Below are 20,074 nucleotides of genomic sequence, written 5' to 3'. Positions count from 1 at the left end.
TACTTCAATTTAAAAAGCATAAAAAAAGAATCATGCAAAATAGAATTTGTCAGAATTCTTGGATTTTAGGGCACAATCTTGTAGCAGTCTGCAAAGTACAAATGCAACTGGGTGTGAAGTCACATATTTTATGCTTCCCAACTATCAATCATAAAAAACAATAATCAAACAAGCTAAAAGAAAGATTGAATTACCTTTCTGATATCTCTAGAAAATTACATTAAATATTGTCATATAAATAGACAAAGATTATACTGCCAGAAATACGGGAAAAATGTCCTACAGATATGTGTCAGGTAGCTTATTAATAAAAAGTTATTCTTCTAGATTTTGTGGATGATTATGGTATTTATCATTTTAAGTTTGTGATTTATTGTGATTTCTTTCCTCATTCCAAATATTCTTTCTTATATAGTGTTATGTTCATTTTTTTATTGAGCACCCCATAAATTACATTAACTTTAGTCTTTATCATAAAGCCTAGATCCTTCTGTGCCTGAACTTTTTTGTTTGACTTACATGATTGTTAAGAGGACAATGCAATATGAATTATGCAAAATAAAATAATGCATTTTAAAGAACATGGAACAGTAAAAATTACTATAGTACTGAAAAGTTTGGGTATTATATTGTTTTGACTCTGACTCATTTCCACCTAAATTTTCCACATGTTGTAGAAATACTTCTATAAATGAGTTTTCATTTCCAGCTCAAAATGGAATGTGGTTTCTTATGTATGATATTCAGTTGTGGGCCATAAGTACTGAGCTATATGACATCTCAGAAATTGGAGACAAGTTCTCTGCACTGAAGTAGTTTAGGAATTCCTGAGGAATGTCTTCAGATGCAGTTTTTCACTTGTTGAGCATCTGCCATAAACCAGACAACATGTTATTCAATAAGATGAGTCAGAAACAGATCCAGCCTTCAAGCTAGTCCCAGCAATGGCATTAATCCACTGATGATGGATGGAATTCCTGAAAAATCTAGAAGTTATTTGGAAGTAATGGGATGGATGAGTTGAACAAACTTGAATGTTTGAGGCTATAAATGAGAAGTGACCAAAATAATGAGATCAATTTTTCTTGTATGGCCCCTACAGTAGATCCAAATACAACTATTGTTTACAATAATCCTTCATGACTTTATTGTCACATTTTATACACACCGTGGAGATCTGCTTATACACATACCTTCAGTAAAGAGAAAGCCAGTGCAGCTATATATTTACAAGTTAAATGTTTTGAAGAGTGAGACATTCACCAAAGCAGATTTTACTTTAAAAAAACACACCATAGAACCAATTTTTGAAGTTGTGTATGCACTAACATGGGCTGCTGAGAGCACTGCTTTCTCTGAAGCCAAGCATCCGCTTGAATTGACATAATTAGTAATTATACTAGGTAACTAAAGCTTCACTCACGGCGATGAAAAATGGCGGTTGGTTTGCCATTTCAGACCAACTGTCAAGATTTCTTCTGCTTTCCTGAATTAAAAATTCAGCTTAAGAAGATGTATAAAAGAAACACATGTTAAAGGTCAGTTCAGTGAAATTGTTTATGCCCACTAGAGCCCTGTAATTTCACTAAATTTATATGCAAACTTGAACCTTCTTAAATATCTAGTCCTTTCACTTGGATTGACTTTAGTTTTACCCGTTACAGAAATCAGTTGAGTTTATTTCCTTAATCGCTTATCTATACTGGATTCATTGGCTTTTGCCCCATCCATCGCTCCAAGAACAAGTCTCAAGACGACCTGTTCAGAAACTTAAGCAGGCACAAAAATGAGAGAAGAGTTCTATAAAATGCTGATCACACCATCCCTACAGGTTAGCAAACTTCAAAACATATATAGCAGGCTTCCTTTTCTTCTGAAGATTTCTCAAGACCCATTCGAAACACTGAGAGCCTAGTCCTACCACTTGGAGAATCTAGGAGCAATCATTTGCCTTTATGATGGCCCCTTTTCACAGTGTGGCACATTTAATAGGAAAGTTGTGCATATTCATTATTTATCGTAAGTAGACTTTTTTCAAAATTTATTTGTATTTTGCCTTATTCCATGAAGGTTGAGAAAATTTATGAAAACTAGATTTATTACAATCAGGTAAGATAAAAATTAAACACAGAAAATCAAGGCCAGGAGGAAAAGGCAATCACAGCAGACCTTGCAAAATGTGCTTAGCAAGTGCTCTACAACGCGCTAAGAGGGACCCCGAGCCTGCTCTCAAGTCTACCACTAACCACACCGATGCTTCAGCATAGGATGTGAGTCACTTTCCAACTAAATCAATAAATTCTTGGGCACTTTCTATGCATTAGGGGCTGTGCTCCTCAATGGAAGACGCAAAACTATCAGGTGATTCCCGCTTACAAGTGGAGACTGGCGTGTTCACAGCGGGCTCCAAACCAATCGGAAGGGTTAAGCAGTAAAACAGACATGCCAACAATGAACTGAGGAGAGACATCAAGTCCAAACTTGGAATCAGGAAGGGCTTTTGGAGAAAGTGGTATCTGAGTTGAGCCTTAACGGGTAGAATTTTGGCAGTAAGGCGAGGCAGGAAAAAGGTGCTGAAGGCTGAGATAGCCTCACCCCTCTCTTAACCACTGCGCTGTGCAGGACCACTACTGCCCCACCACACACAGCAAACATGTGCTGACCATCCTCTCTGCTCCCCACACTCATCCGCAACCCCACAGCTCTAACCATGCATGCTTTGCACTTCACCACGAACCCCTCAACTTCTCCAGCTCATGTTTTAGTCTGTGCAACCTCTAGGTCACTTTTGTTTTGTCAGCTAAAAACAGAGGCCAGGTGCTCAGCCTTAACAATGACCTCACTGGGGCAGGAGCCTGGTCTGCTGTTTCCACACCCCATCTACTATCCACAAAAACTAACTCAAAATTAATTACAGACTTGAACTTAAGACCTGAAACTATAAAAATCCTAGAAGGAAACATACGCAGTAAGCTCCTTGACATTGATCTTGGTGATGAGCTTTTAGATTTGACACTAAAAGCAAAGGCAACAGAAGCACAAATAAACAAGTGGGGATACATCAAATTAAAAAGTTTCTGCACAGCTAAGGAAACCATCAACAAAGTGAAAAGGCAGTCTACCAAATGGGAGAAAGTATTTACAATCATATATCTGATAAGGGATCAATATCCAAAATATATAAAGAACTCACACAATTCAATAAAAACAAACAATCCAGTTTAAAATTGGCAGAAGATTTGAACAGACACTTTTCCGAAGAAGACATACATATGGTCACAAGCACATGAAAAGATGCTCAATATCACTAATCATCAGAGGAATGCAAATCAAACCCACAAGAAGCTATCACCTCATGCCTGTTAGAACAGCTATTATCAAAAAGACAAGAAATAACACGTGTGGATGAGGATGTGGAGGAAAGGGAACACTTGAGCATCACTGGTGGGAATGTAGATTGCTGCAGCCACTACACAAAACAGTATAGAGGTTCCTCATAGAACTAAAAATAGAACTACCATATGATCCAGAAATGCCACTTCTGGATGTTTATCTAAAGGAAATAAAATCACCATCTTGAAAAGATATCCGTACCCCATGTTCACTGTAGCATTATTTAAAAAGCCAGGAAAGCTAAGATGTGAAAATAACCTGTGTCCAATAATGGAAAAATGTGTAAGAAAATGTGTGTGTGTGTGTGTGTGTGAGAGAGACACACACATACAATGGCAAATTATTCAGCTATAAAAAAGAAGAAAATCTTGCCATTTCTGACAACATGAACCTTAAGGGCATTATGCTAAGAGAAGTAAGTTAGACAGAGAAAGGTAAATACTATATGAACTCGTGCATGGAATCTAAAAGCAAAAAACTAAACAAAAAATCGGAACTCATAGATACAAAAATCAAATAGATGGAGGCTGAGAATTGGTGAAATGGATAAAAAGGGGGTGAAAAAATACAAACTTCCAGCCATAAAATAAATCAATCATGAGATGTGTGCATGGTGATGATAGTTAATAATACTGTATTGTGCATTTGAAAGTTGCTAAGAGAATAGATCTTAAAAGTTCTCATGACAAGAAAAAATTATAACGATGTGTGATGATGGGTGTTAAGACTTATTGTGGTGATCATTTCACAATATACATAAATATCAAATCATTATGTTACACACCTGCAACTAATACAATGTTATATGTAAAACTGACCTTGATAATAATTTAAAAACTCTTCTGGAATTTGATATCTATATCTTAACTTACAGATAATTTGCAAACTGTAGTTCTTTAGTTATGCTAAAAATGTGGATCGTGTATGGCTCTATTTGCTTGATATTGTTCTGTAGTTTCCAGGGTATGTGTAAAGAGATTTGGTTTTTGGTGAGTTCCATTATTCTTAGGATACTAGGTTTCAATTCTTTTCCCCTTAGCCAACTGACTTTAGGAATCCCCTAGAATACAAGTGAGCAAGGACAGCAGCATGGCTCGGAGAGTCCTTTAGACTGCCTCATGCCGTTTCCACTTGACAGCGGTGCTGCTGAACACGCACTTGGCAATGAAGCGACACTCAGTTAATGAGGGTCAGTCTCTACTAACCCTAATCACTCACTAAGAGCTGTATTTCAGGAGAATTATTTGCCTAAGAGAATATGGCTTTGTCCCAGATCTCCGAGGTCTTAGCTGTTTTTCTGATCAGAGGTTTTATGTGCCACACACACAAGTGGTGACACATTTCCAGTACACTGGACCCGCTGAATCACAACTGATGAAGTACATAGCAGCTCGCATTGCTGTATTTACCACATGGGTCTATTTTGCCCTAGTTCCCTACTTAAAACCCATTAACTTCTGGTCACTGAGTAAATAGATCAGTATAGCTTTTCCAAATGTGTTTTTCTTCAGATTAGGGTCCACGAGAGATCTTCATTTTGTTTCTGAGAACACTTATATGTCTTTTTACCTAAAAACAAATTTAGATAGATGACAGATTAATGCTTTCACTGCACTGAGAAAAGAGATTTTTTAAAGTGTGATCTCACATGCTTTCTTCATAATCATTTAGTTTTCCTTATCCTTCCACATTTTGGTGTGCAAATATAAGCACGCACAAGTTTTTTACCTCTTCACCCAAAACACATCATAGTATCTTACACATATACTTCTGAACCTTGCTCTTTTTCACTTATCTCTATGTTAGGAATAAAGACTGTTCTTACTCTTTTGTACAACTTCTTACTATGCACCAATAAATGTATTATTGTATTTAATCAATCCCCTAATGATGAGTATTTGGGTTACAAACAGTATTTCAATGAATATATTTTTTATATCTATCACTTGGCACACAAATGCAAGTATATCCCAGAAGTAGGACTGCTGGGTCAAATGAGTTAAGTATTTGTAACTTTGGACGGTAGTTGCCAGCTTTCTGTATGAATTATATCAATTTATAATCCTACCAGCAATGCATGAGAATGCCCATTTCCTTCAATGCTTCCCAATGACTTATGAACCTTTCAAATGGCTACAAATCTGAGCTTTTACCTTGCATTTCCCTTATGGGTAAGATAAAGCATCTTTCTATGTTTAAGGGCTGGACATCTGTCATCTGCCTTCATACATTTTATCCATTTTTCTCGAGTGGATATCTTTTTATCGATATCTTGAAAGATTAGCCCTTTGTGAAACGATTCGCAGTTACTGTTCAAGTTTATCATTTCTTTTGACACAACCTAATTGTATTCTCGCCATGCAGGCCTTCCTTTTTAAATCGGACTTACCAAACTTTTTCTACTATGGCTCCTAGATTTTGAGTCACAGTTAGGGAAATCTTTCACACTCCAATATTGTAAAACAAAAACTAGAAAAGAGAGGCAAGGTTAAACTTTCTGATCTTTATGTTTACAAGGGATTTTATGCAAGATGGATCAGGTCTACTTAGCAGAACATATACCACATCTCAGCCATAGTCCCTTGCACAAAGTTGCGCGAACAATTTGACAAAGGGCTGTCATTAGAAGTGTTTCCCTGCCCAATTAGCTATACCATATAGCTAAGAAACTTACCAATAATGGCTTGTGATCCATCTCTTATTATACAGCCTATACGAAGAGTAAAGCAGCAAATAATTAGCAGGTATGTTCACAAGCCAAGTGAAGTATCATATGCAGTATGAACAAAATTAACTGCTCAGCCACAACATCACAGAAAAGGGACATTGCTTGATATGATTTATTTCTGGTTGAAGGGGACAGAAGAAACGAAAAACTAATACAAATAAATACTATATGCTTTATATAGTTATACCTAAAGAATATCAGCTACCATTTGAGTCCTCTACTTTGCAAGCATTTTATCTTTAACATTGTTAAGATTTATTTATATCATGATTTTACAGAGTGAAAGTATGGCTCAGAGATTAAAAACTGTGTACAAGTTAAAAGAGCTGTTACTTGGCAGAAGTGATAACCAAACCTGAGGCCAAAGCTTATACATTTCCCATGTTAACTATCTATCTCCAAATGCACTCTGTGGTTGGTAAGCTCTCTGAATTGTCTGAGATATACAGCTGAACCTTGAAGAACGCTGGGATTAGGGGTACCCACCCTCCACGTAGTTGAAATTCTCATATCCACTGTTCCATACTGGCGGATTCAGCCAGCCCTGGATAGCGTACGACTACAGTATGGGTTTACTGAAAAAAATTCATGTATAAGTGGGTGTGCACAGTTAAACCTCATATTGCTCAAGGGTTAACTGTATAGTTTTAAGTGAAAAAGTTATGTGGGAACTTGTAAATATGATTTGGGCCATTCCAAACATTTCCATGAAAAACTAAAATTAATCTGTTTTTCTTCGGGTTTGGAATCCGAGTCACCTCTGCATCCCAAGGCTATTTCCACAGCAGCTGACACACACTCACTGTATGTTTGCTGAAGGAGTGATATGAACCTGTGAGTCACAGTAATTAAAATGCAAAATCAGGTGTCAGAAAAGAAGTAATGCTAGTTAAGTGCAGCGTCTATGCTCATTTAAATTAGGCAGCAACCTAGACAGGTAAGTAATGCATATTGTCAGATGGACTGAGCCTTCTTTACAGGATGGGAAAAAAAAGAGACATTTAATTACTCCCCAATAACTTCTTGCTAGAAAAAGCTTTAGTTGAAAAAAATATTTGCAATCATTTCATATTCTATTTATGAAAAATTCTCTGTCCCATACAGCTATACAATAAACAAAGTTAATGTCTGGTATCTAACAGTGGACAATTTTTTGCTCTATCAATTATGTAAACCATCATTAGAAATTTATTATAGATGGACACTAAACTATTAAACAGTCAAAATGACCTGGATTCATTAACTATTCATAAGAAAAAGGGGGAAATGTCACTGGGTTCATTAATATCCTGAAAAGGATTTTTTACTGCTTCCCAAAACTTATTTTTCTCTCTGCAGTATCCTTTGCTTTGGTCCCAATGAAGACACAGAGTCTGTAATGGATACCAAGTAAGGGAAATTATCCCTAGAAAGTCAAGGCAACTGTGAGAGCTAATTTTTTTTGTGCATACAAATAAACAAAAATAAAACATATGCATATTAGAAGCATCACATATTTAATGTCAAAGAATTTGAATTCAAGTACAAAAATTAAACAACACATGATTTCAACATTAAAAAACTTAACACTTATTGCTCAAACTATACAGTGAATATCAAAAACAAATGAAGCGTAACTATAAAAACCTCAAATACATTAACAGCAAAATTACAATTTATTCTATAACAAATAATTAACAAAAATATTTATAGTTATTTTCAAGGACCACAATGGTAGATTGCTTTTTCTTCAGTATTGCATAAAATTTGCATCTTAATCTTTTTGCCCTTCATTCCTTTCTACATAATAGTTAGATGCTTCTGGTTATATGATTGTTCTAAACTCTAATACAGATAGTGATCCTTGGTAATCAAATCTAGTGTAACCACTGTCTGCAAGTGCTTTAATATTTGTGAAATGCTATTTAGCAAAGTTATCATGCAAAAATTCAACATAAACTTCTGGGTTCTATTACCCACTCAGGAATCAGAAGTATTCAAAATCCCAGAATTTTAAGAATAGCCATTTGTTACACCTTTATCAAGAAAAATCACTGAGTAACTTTTTAAACATAGCATTTGTACAAGTTTTACAACTGTAGGTTTTTCTGAATTGTGACTGATGTTTACTATGTTGAAATAAATATGTAATTATCATTTTAAAACCAAATGTGCAAACCCGATTCTAAAATGAAACAGTATTTTAATTTGCATGCTTTACAAAGAAACTTTCATACTCCTGTTTACAATATTTTTCTTCAGAAGAATGAGGCCTGATTGGAGATATATAGTCGCTGTCCAACATGGCTGCCATTAGCAAGTGACACTGGTGGTGACAAGGGATAGCTCGGATAAGAACAAGGCCTTGAAGTATAAGGAAGCACGCTGGGAGTCCCAGAAGAGAGGGTAGCACTAACGGGGGAAAGACTATTTACTGAGCTGCGACGGAAATTGTAGTCTGTAAATAAATACATGAACAATTATGCTGCACATCTTTATGCTTACAAATTTAATTCAAATAGACAAAGCATTAAAACTATAATCACAGTTCAACATAATGTTCTAACATTCAAAATCCTGATAATACTGTATTGCTGGCAGAGGCTGTTTCAGCATTCACTGTGTTGCAAATTGTGGTATTCTCATCGGTCAGCATGACATTTCTCTCACTGACACAGTGCTTCAGAGATCTTATTAAAATGCATTCTTAGGTATCTATTTCTTAGATATCTATTAATTGTTTTGTGTCTTTTTATGATCACTGAGAAAGAGAGCCTCTGATTTCCATCCACAACGAAGCTCTTTTCAGATTTGGTACTGACACTAAGGGGTCATCCATGAAGAAAAGATGAAAAACAGTGAATTCATATTTGCTTCTTTTTTGAAACTGCATTAGGTATAAAACCAGCAGAAAAATTCACCCCTGGATTGAAAAAAACTGTCTAATATTTCATTATTTAAATACTAACATAAACATTTATACAATTCAACAAACCAATTTAACATTAGAATCCTATTGGTACCTTAAAACAGTAAAGTAAGTCAGTTTTATAAAATAAACTTCAAGAAACCATTATCAATTTATAGTATAGGAAACCCAAAATTAAACCAAATTTTTAAAAACAATATTTTAAATATTACTGTTCCACAATAAACATTCATCTTCTGTACCAATAATTTCTTGCTTCACTAATTATGTTTATGGATGTGTGTGAGTATTAAAGGCCAAATTTGTAAATCCTGTACTTTCCAAAAACTCACTATGTTCTTTAGTGTAGAGTAAGCCAAGGGTGTGAAAATGACTATAAAATGATTATTTATATAACTTATGGTGTTTCTAGGAGTGGAAGAAATTAAGTCATCTAATGTACAGGTAAAATTTTTTCTGTATTTCCCTGGTACTATAAATGAGGCCTAAAACGTGAGCGTTAACTTAGTGTTGTCATGGACTTAATATTAAGCCAACAGGAATGAGATCAACTGCAGGAGAATAAGCTCAAGCAACATCAGAAAGGACCTAGTTAAGAAAAAAATGGAAAAATTAAAAATCAGTTAAATATAGGTTTAATTTCTAGCATTGTAAAACCAATTAAAATAATTTTTAACCTTTTTATTTGTATTAATGGTACGGTAAGATTAATTAAAAGCAGCTTTTTTCCAAGAAGACATAAATACATTTAAGGCATCCAGTTCAAAATATTTTCAGTATTTTGAAATGGGTAAGGAATTACTTTGATACCATTTGCCTTTCTAATATCCAAAGTAGGATAAATCAAGGATTCTCTCCTTCTAAAGATTATCGCACAAATACAGTCGATTCTTTATCAGCCATATATACATGATACAACCAGCTCTTCAGATTTTAACAGTGTGCTCATAGACAACATTATTTAGAAGAGCAGATCTTTAAATAGTTACTTCTGGAGGTGGGGAAACGTAGCTTTCAGAGAAGTGACTTTTACTTTAGGTTTCTATCCCCTCAAGAGCTAACGCAGCTTATTCATGAAACATGGATAAGAGAGACCTTTGAGGAAGATTTCACAAAGAAGATAGACAACTGACTACCGGCAGAGTGCTTATTAGGTCTGAAAATTTGTATTTCTGATATTCTCCTCCTGTAAACCTTCAGTTTAAAAATACACTAAAGGAAACCTAATCAACTCCCCCTCCCCCCAAAAAAAAGTAAATTAAAAGAAAAAAATTAAAAAGAGCCTTAAAAAAGACAAAAATATTTAAGAAATAAAAATAAAAATACATTAATGGACTGCTGTATTCTCACATTTTTAAGGAGAGTAAACAAAAATATAAAATTAAAAGTTCTCTTTGATGACTTTATCCATAGAGGATAATAAATTAAGAGAAAAAAATCCCCCCCCACAATACTACAAAGATTAGGAAACAAACGGCTTCTGATGTTTTTAAGCATTTCAAAATAATTTTTTCAACAATCTAAGAATCTAAATATTTCAGAAAAATATCTGGGTGATTTGAAAATAGGAATACATATCAAACTTAGTAACTAGTGAGATAAACCTTGATGAATCATGTTTTCCTCTAACATACAATAGATGTATCACTGACAATAAAACTCAGAAAGCATCACTGATTTCTGTGAAACAACAAATCAATAAATGAATTAAAATTCTTAGCATATACTTACTAGCCCACCCCTGGTTTTTCTTCCCAATGAATATCCTTAGCTCTTCAAACCCACCGTTTCAGCCTTAGACTGGGCTCTGTACTCCCCTTTCCCCTTCTTAAGGGAACAATACAGAGCCAGTTTCAGAATTTAAGTTTTACACTGGGAATTATTCAACTGCCTAACACTTCTTAAATTGAGGAACAATTTACATATCATAAAATGCATACATCCTACGTGCTCATTTCAATGAGTTTTGATAACTATATAAACCTATGTAACCAACACCCAAAACAAGATAAAAAACATATCCATCAATCTAGACGTTCCCATTATTCTTTTCCAGTCAAGAGCCCTTCTGTTGGAGGCAACCACTTTCTGATTTCTATCATGATAAGCATAGTTTATAGACCATTCTTAGACTTCATATAAAATGTACTTCTTAAAAGTATTTTTATGTCTATCTTCTTCCTCTCAACATAATTTCCAAGATTCATTCATGTTGTGTTTATCAGTCATTTGTTCCTTTTTATTGTTGAATAGTATTCCACTGTATGAATACACCATAATTCCTTTATCTATTTACCTGTTGATAAAGATCTGGGATGTTTCTAAATTTTAAATATTATGAATAAAGCTGTTGTACACATTCTTATACAAGTCTTTTTGTGGGTTATCTATTTTCATTTGTTTGAGGTAAACAGTAGAGTAGAATTGCTGGGTCATAGGGTAGGGATATATACTACCAAACAGTGCTCTAATGTGACCATTTTTACACTCACATCAATAAAATATATGAGAGTTCCAGTTGCTCCACACCCTCACCAACATTTGATATTGTCAGTGTTTTTAATCACTGCTATTCCAGTGATATGAAACGGTATCTCATTTTGGTTTTAATTTGGATTTCCCTTATGATCGATAATGTGTTGAGTGATCATTTGAACATCTTTAGTGAAGTATCTGTTCAAGCCCTTTGACCATTCTTATTGGTTTTGTCTTTTTATTGTTGATATCAATAAAGCTTTTGGCTACTCAGATTTTCCAAATCAAAATATTAAACGAAGAAGAGTTGAGTCCTCAGAAGTCCCTAATTCAAACCATCTTTTTCACTGAAGAATGATATAGACAAAAAAATGGCTGACTAAGTGTTCCATACCACCATGGTTAAATTAGGCCTCTCAATTCCTAGGAAAGTATTACTGCCACTTGATCAAGCATTTTACTTTGGCAATCTTCTCAAAACTGAGTTGAGAGAAACTATCTCAAAAGGCTGCTGTAAGCAGGGGGATGGAAATAAAGTAGATGGTGCTTTAGGCTACCTGGCTTTTGTTTGCACCTACCCACCCCCACACTTCTCATTTCAACCACCCAGCTCTGCATTCCTTTGCTTTTATATGCTAAACTTTTATGTAGTACTTCATTTGATGAAAAGACTCTTTTGCAAAAAAGGTATTACTTGCTCCATTATAATGCTTTAATATAATTATTAGCAACAGCATTTTGATCAAATCCTCTAAAATTTCACATTTATATTTTGAATGAAAACAAATATTTTCATAGACTAACACTGATCTATGTAAAGACTAGTAAACAGGCTTAACCTTCAGTGCCAACTCCAATCAGGTAGTAAAGGCTAAAAGGACTCCGGATTCCAAAGAATCCTGAAGCTGTGTCTGGAAGGGGCAGGAAAGTGAGTGGTAACTGTGGCACCACATCTGACAGGAGAACAGCGCAGAGGCCTGCAGCACATTCACAGCCGCTCGCCAGTCCCGCTTCTAGCGATTATAATGCAGGCTACTCCCTTCCTCTGTCCGACACAAGAGACAAATACCACCACAATGTTCCTTAAGGAAATCTAAGCAATGGATGCATGCTGATTTATCTCTTTATTTGTCTTATTTTTTGTTTCTAATTCTCTTACACATATTGACCAAATATCACAGATTCTCTAGCTGCTTTTCTGTTTCACATAAAGAAGGAGAAAACCCTTAATAGAGACTTCAAAGTGAATTCAATGAAAGCGTCTTCTCATATTAATTTTGGCTCTTTTTCTTTTAGCTTGTTTCTGACCACATACTCCTTGAATAAATTTTCTATAAAAGAGTAAATTCCTCATAATTGGATTTTTTCCCCTTGTTACCTCCACCCTCTAGAGTTCCACCTTTACATCCACCCCTTCTTTTTTGATTCACCTTTTTAAAATGTACAATTCAGTGATTTTTAGTATATTCACAAAGATGTGCAACCAACACCACTATCCAGAACATTTTCATCACCCTCAGCACAAACTCTGTATCTACCAGCAGTCACTCCCCATTCCCTCTCCTCCAGCCCCAGCAGCCACTAATTTCTGTTTCTACAGATTTGCCTATTTTGGATTTTTCATATAAATGGAATCATACAATTTACGTGGTCTTTTTAAACTGGCTTCTCAGCAAAACGTTTTCAAGGTTCATCCATATAGCATATATCAGAACTTCATTCTTTTTATACCCATTGTATGAAGAGGCTACATTTTGTTTATCCATTCATCTGTTAGGAATGATGCTGCTAAGGAATAATGTGCACCAGATTTTGTGTGGACATGTGACTTTAATTCTCTTGAGTACGTACCTACGAATGGAATTGCTGGGTCATATGGTAAACTCTAGGTTTCACTTCTTGAGGTACTGCCAACTGTTTCCAAGGCAGCTATATACCATTTAAGCACTCCCAACACCAATGTATGAGGGCGAAGCATCTGATATTGATTGATGAAATACCTTTCCTATACCTTTAATACATATTTTAAACATTTCTTTAAATTTCTGTAAGATCTTTATGAACATTTTTGAAAAAAATTCATTTCACACTTTATTATTTCCATTTCTAACAGTCAAACAGCCATACTGTAATAACTCAGTAACTTACTGAACCACTGAATTTCATCTGGAAAACAAACATTTTTTAACGGCATTTATTATATACACCCAGAACATAAAATATGGCTGGATTTAACACAGAGGAAAAAAATCATCTATATTAGAATATAAATAATATTCATCATTTATTATTTTGTACTTTCTGTCCTAGTATAGAAAATCAAAAGCTAACTATAAAGGAGAGGAAAGAATTTTCAGAACTGCTAATTATTAAGCATCTTATAACCTAGGAAATATTTTTAAATCAGTAACTAAAAATTTTTAAGTGATGCTTTAGTCAGAATACACTAGTGTTATCAAATTCACTGGCATTTTTACTCATTTACTCATTTACTGGGAAAGGGTACTATGATAATTAAATTTTGAAAAATTATTTTTATTTTCTACTTACTTTTCCTATCAGGTGACTGACAGGAAAGGGCAAACAGTAGAATTGAAGTAACCAATTTTTTTTTTTTTAAGACTAGGCCCACAGAATAGCGTAGGTCAGTATTTCTGTTTTAAGATGATTTATAGGAGGCTTTGAGTATACTAGTCTTAGTAACAGATAACTGGATAAGAAAGAAAGTTTCTGTCTATAATTGCTTCCTTATAAAGTTCTAGTTAGTTCTCTATTTTTACTAGAGTAATTATATTTTTTTAGATTCAATTTTGGAGAAAATCATCTGGTTTTGTTTTTAAGTAAATTATTTTTAATTTAAAATGTATTTTCCAATATAATTTTAAAAGAGCAATAAATCCTTACTGTGAAACTTTGATACTTTATAACAACTATCACAAACATACACTGTCAGATATCTGTGCTTTTATTTTTAAGAAATCACAGCTGTTTGATTCTAAAGTATTTAAAGATTATAATTTAAATTTTCAAAAACAAGGGTTTGAAACTCTAGCAAATGCAAACTAACGTCACTATAGTGACAGCAATCAGTTCAGTGGTTGCCTGGGAAAGAGGGTAGGAGAAGGAATGGGTTATAGTAGAGGTGACGGAGATGTTTATTTTCTTGAACATGGGTGTCATTTCACAGATGTATAAAGCAGAACTGACCAAAGGGTACACTTCAAATATGTGCATTTGACTGTATTTCAATTATACCTCAAAAAAATTATAAAGAAATCCCAAGTGTTTCTTTGGGTTACCTTAAGTGTTTTCCAAACTATATATCACACAATTCAAGTACCTCAAAACAAATCCCTCAGCCAAAAAAATCTTGGGAAAATTTTAGGAAAGATGGGTTTGGGCTTAACAGCTAGGCAGACTACTATTACAATTGTTCAATATGCTAACATGATTTTCCAAGGGGAGTATACAGTACATGGGTCTTCCCACACTTGACCACAGAAACAATTATTTCACTGAAGAACTCTGCAAATCATTTTCGGAAGAACTTTTAATAGGGATAATATATAATGGGAAAACATGAAAAACAAATCAGAAAAATTCTTAAAATGTTAAGCACAGCAATTACAAACTCAAATGCCTTCAGAGACCAAGATGTAACAACCAAAAAAAGAACTCAGAAAGGACCGAACGTAAAACAACAGGTGTCTAACTATTTGTACCGAAACGAAGCCTACTTGCTTTCCTTTCAAAAAACTCGAGACCAAACAAGCCATATCTAGAGCTTCCAGTCTGCTACCTCTGTACTAAGAGATTCATATGTCAGATTCCTTTTAATGCTAGTTTCTATACCGTTTGGAAAGAGAGTAATAAAAGACTAGCCTATGAAAGGGAAAATTATGATCTGAGCTGTAGTAAACTAGGCTTCAGTACAGATCAAAAACTGTAGCTCAACAGAAAAACTATCTGAGCAAAAGTGATGAGAACATAAAAGCCTCAGGAAAGATAGCAGCTCTCTTCAAAGTTTCATTTCCATCAGTAAAATTAGTCCTCATAATTCAAAATTTGAACTATAAAAACTTGTAGGAAAGGTAGTTTGGACCATAGCATCACATATTTGAATTTTTATGCTAAGATTTAAGATCTAAACAGTTTTAAGTTTCAAGCATAATAAATGTATTTCTTTGTATCTGAAGTGTAAGTTATATTAATAACAGCTAATCTTTACTGAGCACTTACTAAGTGTCAAAAATAACTTTACAAGATGGGTACTATTTAATCCTTACAATAGCCTTACAAGATAAGTGCTATTATTTTTCTTTTTAACAAGGATTAAATTGGGGCACAGAAAGATGAATTAACTTCCTCAGGAACATGTGGATTGCTACCCAAGGAACTACATTTTTTGCCTCTACACATAAAAAGGAATTTGGATAGTAATAATCTTCATTAAAAATATAAACTACCTTTTAACTTCCTCCTAAAACTATCCTTCCTTCTCAGTACCATGCTGGAAAAACTAAACAGAGAATCCTAATAAACAGAACTTTTATTCTAAATTGTATCAATAATAATTTTGGTTCAGTAAGTTTGAAAAAAATTAGGGTTCAATTTTCAAGTAAGTTTGAGAAATTCTGGGTAATCTACTTATAATACACTCATTCCAACTACATCTACCGTAAAATACTGTTTGCCATCTTCGTGGCTCACAATGTACATGTTAAAAGTTTTGAGAAGAACTGAAATATGAAAACCAGTTTAACTTTTTAAAACTGCTTAATGAGTCTAGAATTAAAAAGCCATAATAATCAAAAATGTTCACAAGGTTTCACTGGACAATTTAAAATGTTTCTTCTTAAAACCATAAGAAGAATACTTTATAACTGGCTTTTGAAAACTAAACATATCACTTAATATTCCTGAGACTTTTTCTTACCTGCTTATTTTCTCCAAATTCTTCTACATAGGTCCAGGCTGAAGAGACTGTGTTCCCTGTCTGTAAGTAGTGAAGACAGAAAAGAATTTGAGTCTGCAGACTAATGTTATCCCTGTCTTGGAAGTGTATGGAATCCTTGATGACTTTAGTTACAAAGTTTTTGATCAGTAAATATGAAAATAAACATAGAGGAAAAGAAACAAGTGATAAATAGTTATTTCCAAAGTTCTGCAAAGATGAACAAAGAGAACTGTATTTTTGTTGTTGGAATGAAAATCATGAGTTAATACATTAACAGAAATACATATACCTTTCTATACAAAATAAGTCCTCATGAGTTGTTTTTCTAAGAAGTACTATTCTACTAATAACATAAGAAAAGGATTTTAAAAACAAATGAGATTGCCCAGTTTTTGATAAGCAGTCAAAATATGTAAGTGAATTTGAAAAAAAACCAATACCCTTGCTTTGTCTTAAAAATAAATTAATGGCCAAAATAATACTAAACTTAAAAAAACATTTTGCTTATTAAGAGCTAAACTTTGTCTACTCAAAGCCTAACTTAACCATATATAGGACAACACAACTTTGGACATCCATCCTTTTCACTGGCTCTCTCTTCACGTGCCTTACAGCTTTCTGGTAGGTGTGTACACCTAAATTCATGCTAAGAAACTGCATGCAAGTATGAACAAATGAAAAATGTTTTATAAGTCACATAAAACTGTAGACTTTTGAACAGCCACCTTAAAGATTATAACTCAGCAGAAAAAAATAGTCACATTACTTTCTGATTTTCACATCATGAAATAGGTAACACTAATCAACCCTCCCCATGAGAACCAGAGTATGCAGACAGTTATTAAAGCAGAGCTGCCTATCTGAAAGGGCTGGGAATGGCCAAGACAGACAACTGCGGGGCTATGATCTTAGACAAGAAGGAAACCCACAGAGATGTGCATATCTTTGGAATTGTGTTTACCTTAGAAGGATTGGCCAGTTCCAAAGAGGGATCTGAGAGGCAAGGGAAGACGGCAAGAGAGAGACGCATTTCTGAGGACTGGTGGACAAAGACTGGAGCTGAGGAGCTACTGATGAGACATGTCTGGAACCCCGAACAAAACTAATCCAGAAGTGGACCAACTTTAATGATGGCTACAGCAAAATTCAAAACTTCTCACTCCCTGCCTGAATTAAGGCCATCTGGGACTGCCAATCCTTTGATTCCCTTTCTGAAGCAAAAATAAAACGTCTCTGAATAAACACGCTGCTGCACGTTAGCTTTTAAATTATCTCCACGTTTTTCATATCCAGTGTCTGATATTCAGTCAAAACTAACCAGTCATACAAAGTGATAAAACAATATGCCCTAAAACCACCAGAAACAAAAATCAACAGTAACACATCTATAGGAAATGTAATGTTTTCACAACTGGGTATTAAACTAATTATGATAATATGCTCAAGGAAGTGAAAAATACGACTAAAAATTTTGGAGGAAAAGTGGAAATCATAAAAAAGAGTCAAATGAAATTTTAGGACTGAGAAATGAATCCAAATGAATGTCTTTATCATGTGAGACACAGATGAAAAAAATTCAAGAACCGAAAGACAGACCTGAAGAAAATATGCAGATCAAATATACAAAAGAATGGAGAAGTACAGAAAGAACGTAATAGATACGTAGGACACAGTAAAAAGATCTTAACATATGTGTGATTGGAGAACCATATAGAAAGGAAAGAGAAAACAGGATAAAAGCAATATATGAAAACAGAATAGTTTAGAACTTTCTAAAACAAGTGATATACATTGATCCACAGATTTTAGAAGTGATGAAAGTCCCAATTAAGTTAAACTAAGAAACTACACATAAATCTATCTAGTAACACTTCTGAAAATCACAAATAAAAAGAAAACATTAAAAGTAGCCAGAGAGGGCAGAGTTTACAACAGAATTGGAGTAATAAGCAAATTACAGCTGACTTCTCAACAGGAACAACAAAGACAGAGGACATAAATGGAACTAATAATCTCAAAGAATTAAAGGAAAATAACTACTAATCGAGTAAATACCCTTTCAAAAGGCAAATGAATTAAAGACAGACTCAGGCAAACAAAACTGAGGTAATCTGCCATAAGCATATTCATACCAAAGAAAGCACAAATGAATGTTCTTTGACAGAATAAAGAAATAATCATAGTGGAAGTTGAGTGATACAGGAGAAAATAAAGAGCAGAGGAAATAATATGTAAATGATAATTGAATACAAATATATATTAACTAAATACTACTATAATTAGGTATGTAGGGAGTTAAAACATAGGTTTAAGACATATGGAAATATCAAGACACTATACAAATTGGAAGAGAAAATTTTAAAAATTAAAGTGTACTAAAGTCCTTGTATTGTCTGGAATGGAATAAAAGCACTAATTAATATTAGACTTTAGTAAGTTAAGAATACACTTTGGAGTCTCCAGGTAATCACTAAAAGTATAATAAAGATTCTAGGACTAATACAGCTAAACGAAAAAAAAAAAAAAAGGCAAAGAAAGAATCCATCAAAAGAAGGCAAGAAAGGAGAAATGGGAAACAGAACAGGGACAAGGAATAGAACGCAAATGGCAAGATAAGATACTTAATTCTAAGCACATCAGTAAGTACATTCAATGCAAGCTGACCATTCAAAACACAGACTTTCAGCAAAAACAAGCAATGGCAAAAACAACAAAACCTAACTATATATTGTGCTCATCTTAAGGCTAAGATACAGGAAAAGGAAAAGTTAAAAAATGAAAAAAATATATATATGCAACTCTAACCAGAAGAAAGCTTAAAAGTCTATGCTAATATCAGAAATAGTATTCTTTAAGGCAGGAATGCATCACAGAAATAAAATGACATAGTATAATGATAAAAGATACACTTCACCAGAAAATTTGACAATTCTAGATGTCTATGCACCTAATACATAACCTCCAAATATATCAAGCAAAATCTGACAGACTCAAAAGGAGGAAAAGATAAATCTGTAGTCATAATGTATGATTTTCATTACCCTCTCCTAGTAACAGAATAAGCAGACCAAAAATCATGAAAGCTAAAGAAATTTAAAGATGATTACTGACCTGCCCTGATATATGAATTGAACTGTGTGCCCCAAAAAGATATGCTGAAGTCCTAATACCTCAAAATGTGACTTTATTTGGAAACAGGGTAATTGCAAAAGTAATTAGCTAAGAAGAGGTCAGACTGGAGTAGGGTGGACCCTTATCTTGATACAACTGACATCCTTACAGGAACAGGGAAACAGAGAGCGGAGAGTAACATGTGAAGACACAGAGGCAGACAGGGAGAAGAAGACCATATCCACCAGAGGCAGAGCTGGGAGTAATGCATCTGCAAGCCAGCAAGCTAAAGGACTGCTGGCAAACAAGAAAAGCTAACGGAAGCAAGGAAATTCCCCCCTACCAGCTTCAGAGGGGGCGTGGCCCCACAACACCTTAATGTCTGACTGCCTGCCTCCAGAACTGTGGGAGAATAACAGATGTAACACCAGATGTAAAAATTCTAAAGAAAATATCAAAATTCAAATTTAGCACTACATAAAAAGGATAATGTACCATGACC

General features: G+C 34.3%; 1 protein-coding gene across 6 annotated transcripts in view; it reads right to left on the bottom strand.

The window, feature by feature from the left end:
- RBM46 (RNA binding motif protein 46) overlaps positions 1-20,074 on the bottom strand; it is a 78,120-nt gene that overhangs the window by 26,561 nt on the left and 31,485 nt on the right. Inside the window, exons 5-6 of one of the 6 annotated variants that reach the window (XM_032465387.1) lie at positions 16,441-16,500; positions 8,429-9,617 (exon numbers count right to left, since the gene is read on the bottom strand). The exons of 1 other annotated variant lie outside the window; for it this stretch is intronic. In XM_032465387.1, coding sequence (XP_032321278.1) covers positions 16,445-16,500 — 56 coding nt within the window. In that variant the 3' untranslated portion in view covers positions 8,429-9,617; positions 16,441-16,444. Of the gene's footprint in view, positions 1-7,057; positions 9,618-16,440; positions 16,501-20,074 lie in introns of those variants that run through there. 4 more of the 6 variants (XM_032465395.1, XM_014564422.2, XM_032465372.1 and 1 more) reach the window with 4 other exon arrangements.

The sequence above is a fragment of the Camelus ferus genome, chromosome 2, assembly GCF_009834535.1.
Source record: "Camelus ferus isolate YT-003-E chromosome 2, BCGSAC_Cfer_1.0, whole genome shotgun sequence".
In the NCBI taxonomy this organism is placed as follows: domain Eukaryota; kingdom Metazoa; phylum Chordata; class Mammalia; order Artiodactyla; family Camelidae; genus Camelus; species Camelus ferus.
The sequence above is the reverse complement of the archived record's forward strand: the minus strand, read 5'-3'. Positions and strand labels throughout refer to the sequence as shown.